The following is a 6,000-nucleotide window of genomic DNA, read 5'->3' as shown; positions in this document are numbered from 1 at the left end:
GCTGTCAGTGAGCACTGTTGGGTGTGCTGGTGCTGTGGGTGTTTCAGGGCCACTGGAAAGGAGGAAAGTGACCTTGGGGTGGTGGCTGGTGGGGCAATGAGTGACCTGTGCTATAAAAGAGCTGGACATGCAGGGCTTAGTGTTTATCTCCTTCTTGCACCACAGCACCTGGACGTGAGGCAGCACCAGATCTTTGGGGGCTGAGTTAAATGCAGGTTTGACATTACAAAAAAAAACAAAACAACAAAACATGGTAATTGTTGGAGGTGCCTAAAAAAGGTTGGCAACATGAACTCATATCTGGCTGGGGACAGGGGTATAATTTTGACACAGGTCAAAAGGAAAATACATCCCACGATATCTGCAGCAAGGGTCAGGTGGGGAAGAAGAGGGAAAACATCTGCTGGAGGTATGGGCATGAGAGTGAGTGGCCTTATGGTGATCATCTTGAGGCCAAGGGGCTGTGGGGAAAGCAGTGGGACTACAGTGGCACTGGGGCCTCTCTGCATGGAGGGCAGGAGGAAGGAGAAAAATGATGCTCATCACATTTGGCACCTTGCAGTCCTCACAGGAAAAGACACACGTGGACTGTGGGCTGGTAATGAGGAGATTGTGAGGATGAAATTGCACCCAGCAGCAGACTGACATTCTCTGTTTCCACAAGATGCTCTGTCCAGCTTGAGGCATGCTATCTGGACGCTGTTTTCTACAGCCTGAGCAAATTCAGATAACCTGCAGTTTACAGAGCCCTGGCTCAATCCTGACCTTGCCCAAGTTTCCTTCAGTCATTTATTTCACAGTGCCAGCACCTCCTGTGAGTGCCAGCAAAGCTGCAGCCCTGTCCATGTCCCCATGGCACATATTGTGGCCCGAGTTTTCCAGAGCAGAGGTTTCATCCCTCCCTGTCCAGCAGCTGGAAGAAGCACTGGAATGCTACACTTGGTGCAGAGTGGGACGCTTCTTATAAATCTCCATCTAATATTTCCCTTCTTCCTGGCACAAGTGCCTGTGTGGGCATGAAAATAAGACAAGTACTCTCTTTCTAGGGTGACTTTGTGCTCCTGCCCCAAGGTACAGGACAAGGCTGAGACCTGGCAGGGAAATGGTCCCTGTGGGTTTCATAGCACAGGGCAAACTCTGCTCCCAAGTGCACGAGTTAGGAGGATGCCATCCCTGGGATGGGGTCCAGCGCTCGGCGTGGGTGACGCCGTAGTTGTTTGCGTGTGTCACGGCGGGAAATGTGTGAATGGGATAAATTTAGCAGTCAAAACACAGAGCCAGCACAGTCCCTCATTAACCACCAGCCCATCTCGTCATCCTGCAACCACAAGGAGCTTTTTTAGGGCCGGCGTCCTGGCGGAGGGCAGAGGAAGCGTGGGAGGCTGGTTCCCGGTGACACCTCCAGGCACAGCAGCGCTGCCCGGCGGTGCCATTGGCTGCCCCAGCCTGGGGCTGGCACTGGCCAGGGGTTAAATGCCTGCCCAGCCACCCTGGCACACACAGCCTGCAGCATTCCCACACAGGCAGCCAGCTCATCCCATCCCCAGCACCATAGGAGAGGCGGGCTTGCATCACACCTCGAGGTAAAGCTCTTGGTTTCTTTGGGTTGGTCTGGCATTGCCCGGAGGGAAAATGGCAACGTTTGGGAATAGGAGTTGAAGATTTCCTCACAAGTTTTGGTTGAAAGCAGGAGGTTCATCATGCGGGATGCAGATGTTGCTTTGTCAGGGAAGAAAACAGAAGTGTGCTTGTTCCAGCGTGTTTTGGGTGCAGGGTGGTGTTCAGTGTAGTTAGTGTATCCCATAGGCATGAGGTGATGGGTTGCTTAAAGAAAATGCTTGGAAAATGAGAGCAGAGCTGGAGGAAAGCCCTCACTGCTTCATCTGCCTGCCAGGCAGCAGTGCTGTTGGGGTGCCCACCCAGAGGGCCCTGGAGATGCAGCTCTCTGTGGGGTTATCTCGTTGGGATGCTCCACTTTGGAATGGTGGGAGACTTTTTGCGGCTGTGGGGGCCACTCCTGGTGGGAGGTGCAGCTCTGCAGCCCGTGGTGTCACTGCCCATCCAAGGTGCAGGCTCCTGTCACAACTACTGAGCTCAGCTGGGTGGTGACATTACTATGGGAACAGGAAACTCAGGAGAGCTTTTCTGCTCTTTAATGATGCTTAGATAAAAAATCTGCCAGTACATACTGGTTATTTCAAATCTCAAACAAAAGGGAGGTTTCTGCACAGGAGGTGCCAGGGGGTGGCACAAGGACAAATCCCTGGCTTGTTTGATGACATGCCAGACTGAGCACTGTAATTTGGGAAGGCTTTGTGGGGCCAAGTTCCAGCTAGAGGCACATGCAAAGGCTTTGCTCTAGCCTGCAAATACTTCATTCCTTGTTACAGCCACAGGGACCACGACTGGCATGAGGGCTGTGTTCCTGGTGCTGCTCCTCTGGGCCGTGGCCCATGCTCACCCTGTAAGTACCCCCTGGACTGACACTCCCACCCCAAACCCCTTGGTTTTGCCCAGCCAAGGCACACTGATCACTGATCAAATGTCTCCTGGATGTGTTTAGGTGCCTGGCCATGAGCCCACCCACCCCAGCACCCTGCAGGAGGTAAGCCACAGGTATCTCTGTCCCACAGGCAGCAGCCCCTCAGGGATGGGGATCCAGCCCTGGGCAGGCATCCTTAGACCTGGAACCTGGGAGGGATCTGCTGCTTCTGTGGGTCTTTGAGCTCTCTGTCTTCTCCGTCTTTTCAAGCTGGGTTGCTTTCACCCTGTTTTGTCTTGTCTCCCTGAGAAAGTTGCCAGTTCACCTGCTGGCCCTGAGAAAGGAGTTTGTGTGCTCTGAACTAGCCCAGCTTGGGCTTTTCTGGGCTGCCCTTTTGTTGGTGGCTACCATTTTATTTCGTATCAGCAGAAATAACTGAAGGGCTGAGGTGCAAGAAATAAAAAAGGCTTGAGCTCTTGAGCTCAGGAGTGAGGTCCTGCAGCAGCAGCAGCAATAAACATGCTGTGGTTGGTGTTTAATAAACCAAAAGTCATGTTTTGCCTCCAGGATACCACAAATGAAGACTACATGGGCAAGCTGGGCAACCACCTAGATGGAGGGGATGGCATTCATCCTCCTGCTGGTCCAGAGACAGGGGACAATGCCCTTGCCAGGGACCTGACGGGTGGGAATGCCGTGGATCAGGAGCTGGGTGAGCTCAGTGCCCAAGACGTGGGAGGCCGAGTCGGGCAGGCTCAGCACGTGAACCAGGTGGACCACGAGGACATGGGTGCCCACAATGGGAACGACCTTGGCTTCCTGGTGAGTGAGTGGAGAGTAATATTTCGTTCTGCCCGGAAAGCTCCCTTGACCCCAAACCCGGCGTTGGCCAAGGCTTTGCATTAATCTGTTTGTCCCCTCCGTAGGAGGGAGATGCCCGTGACACCGATGATGGTGACAACGGAGACCACTACGGCACCGGAGCCAACGCGTTTCCCTCGCACGGCGGCGGGTTCCTGGATGAGGAGGATGACAGCGGGGACGACACCTTCGATGCCAACGGGGAAGAGGAGCGGGGAGAAGGCCCCACCTACGTGGCTGGTGCTGATGGGGCAGGGGACCACGAGCAGGATGGCGGGGCTGGCGGGGGACGCGGCGACAGCAGCAGCAGCAGCAGCAGCGAGAGCACCGGGGCGGACCACCGGCGCTACGGGAGCTACGGCTTCGGGCGCACCTACAGGCACGGAGGGGCCAGCAGCAGCAGCCAGGAGGAGGAGAGCTATGACTTCCAGGATGAAGCCATGCAGGGGGATGATCCCTCTGTGTTCGACGGCCCGGGCAGCAGCTACAGGAGGCGCCACGCTGGTCCCCGTGCCCTGGGGAACGGCTGGGAGGAGGGGGACAGCAGGTCCCCCGAGGTGGAGGATGGTGACTCTGCAGAGGACAGCCCATCCGTGGAGGACAAGAGTCAGTCAGAGGAGCCTGTTGACAGCCAGTCAGAGGAAAAAAGCTCCAGCCATTCCAGGGAGGATGGGGATGGGGATGGGGATGGGGAGGACAGCCCCTCCAGGGAGGAGGAGGAGGACAGCGAGTCCAGGGAGAGCATTGATGAGCAGTCAGATGAAGTGCCGGGGCAGACCCCGGAGGTGGTGAGAACCTTAAATGAGCACAGCAACAGTCAGACCTGGGAAGGGCAGGAGGACTGGGATTCTCCTGAGGACAGGAGTGTGCTGTCCACGCCTGACAGCGAGTCCAGGGAAGAAGAGGGTGAGCTGAGCAAGTCCAGGGAAGATGATGATGACCAGAGCCAGTCCACAGAGGACACTGTGGAGGAGTCACAGGAGGATGAGAATGAGTCTGTGCCGAGCACATCAGCTGAGAGCCCGGAGTCCCCCGAGGATGACAGCAGCCCAGAGGACAACACAGGTGAGGACAGCAGGTCCACAGAGAGCGACAACAGCGAGTCCCAGGAAGACGATGGGGACGTGGAGAGCCACTCCCAGGAGGATGCCAGCCGCGAGTCCAGCAGCCGTGGGGACGACAGCTCCCTGCAGAGCCTGGAGAGCGAAGCCCGCAAGCGGCGGCCGGGCGCCCTGCGCCACAGACCCGCTGCTGACTACGATGACAATGACTGCCAGGACGGGTACTGACCTGTGCCCAGTGCTCTGGGGGGTCTGGGGGAAGGAGGGGTTAATTTATTTGCCATATAGCCTGGGTGACTTCTTCTCAGGAAGATGCTGTGGTTAAAACAGAGTCGGGTTTGCCAGGGCCAGCCTGGGCACGCTGCCCAGGGAGTGAAGGGGTTGCCAGGCACGGGGAAAACGCTGAACCACAGCAAGAAAAGGCATTTTCTGTATCAAACTGGAGAGCAGCTGGGAGCTGTGAGTGCCTGCAGGGTGATGCTGCCCACTTGCCCCAGGGGCACAGTGGTGGCCTGGCACTCCTGGGCATGCTGGGCAGAAAAGTCCCTGTGTTCACCCCTTGTGTTTACCTACCACTGCCCTAAACATATCTGCCTAGACTCCAGCTGGAGCTTTCCATTAATTCCATGTCCAGCACATAACAAGGAAAAGCTACAGCTGGTGTGCACACGTGGTGCATGGGCGCAGCAGGGTGTGAAGTACCACTTCAGGATGGGATGTATGTAATATTTTTATTATTTTGTAAGAAATGTACAGAAAACATTATACTGTATCCTTTTTGCACTTGTATTTCAAAGCTGAAATGTACCCTGACGATTTATTTAATCACCATTAAAACCACCAAATTCCACTGTAGTGTGGTTTGAGGTCCTGTTTTTTTCTCCTGGGCATGTCCAGGGTCTGCAATTTGGGGCTGGACCAGAAAGAGTGGGAAGAAAAGGGCAGGATATTTGTGTGGGGAGCCACAGCATGCCAGGAGGAGGGGGAAAGCAAAAGCTGAGGGTGCTCCCACCCCCTCAATTTCCCCTCTATTTTCCCTCTATTTGCCTCAAAGGCCACCTCTGCCCCTTAGTGAATCTGCAGTGAGGTGGAAAATTTGGCTGAGGACTATATTAGGGCCATCACCTCCTGCAATGTGAGCAAGGGTTGTGCTGCTCTTCCTGAGGTGCTGGAAAGATGTCCCAGGGCATGAGGACTCTTCTGGGCCACTGGCTCTCTGTGCCCATGGTGGCCCCTGGCACCAGGTTCCCTGCAGCAGAGATGCAGGTGAGCAGGGAAAAGGTGTTGTCATGAGTAAAGCCTGTTTTGCTCTATGTGACATTTGGTTGTTTTTTTCCCTCCTATCAGCAAGTAAACAACATATTATTTAAAATCACATTATTTTAAATCCCACCCAGGCCCTTCTCCCTGTTCACCTGTGCAGGGCAAGCAGTACAATGTGGGTGTAGATGCTGACAGGTGAAGCCTTGGGCTGTTGTGTTGTGTTGTAAAACTGGGCAGTTTTACAGCATGGAGCTCTGGCTCTGTAGGGGACAGTCCCCAAGGGGTCAGGCTGAGTGGATACATTCCCTTCAGCTGTCCAGTCTCAGAGGTGTC

The 6,000-nt window shown here is 55.0% G+C and overlaps 1 protein-coding gene across 1 annotated transcript; it reads left to right on the top strand.

Annotated features, from left to right (window-relative positions):
• The first annotated feature begins 2,398 nt into the window (after positions 1-2,398).
• Positions 2,399-5,259, top strand: DMP1 (dentin matrix acidic phosphoprotein 1). Its single transcript, XM_088164452.1, has 4 exons — positions 2,399-2,464; positions 2,564-2,605; positions 3,050-3,304; positions 3,409-5,259. Exons 1-4 carry the CDS (start codon positions 2,411-2,413, stop codon positions 4,630-4,632), a joined length of 1,575 nt encoding a protein of 524 aa, XP_088020578.1. The 5' UTR covers positions 2,399-2,410; the 3' UTR covers positions 4,633-5,259.
• The last annotated feature ends 741 nt before the right edge of the window (positions 5,260-6,000 follow it).

The sequence above is a fragment of the Sturnus vulgaris genome, chromosome 4 (assembly GCF_052056855.1).
Source record: "Sturnus vulgaris isolate bStuVul1 chromosome 4, bStuVul1.hap1, whole genome shotgun sequence".
NCBI classification, from domain to species: domain Eukaryota; kingdom Metazoa; phylum Chordata; class Aves; order Passeriformes; family Sturnidae; genus Sturnus; species Sturnus vulgaris.
Note: the sequence above shows the minus strand (reverse complement) of the source record. Positions and strands in the feature narration are given on the sequence as shown.

Bases quoted from the DNA above. Each gene is read 5' to 3' on its own strand.
- DMP1 (XM_088164452.1), top strand. From the start codon at position 2,411: ATGAGGGCTGTGTTCCTGGTGCTGCTCCTCTGGGCCGTGGCCCATGCT. The intron at 2,465-2,563 runs GTAAGTACCCCC...GGATGTGTTTAG, and splicing joins CCGTGGCCCATGCTCACCCT to GTGCCTGGCCATGAGCCCAC. The intron at 3,305-3,408 runs GTGAGTGAGTGG...TCCCCTCCGTAG, and splicing joins GGAACGACCTTGGCTTCCTG to GAGGGAGATGCCCGTGACAC.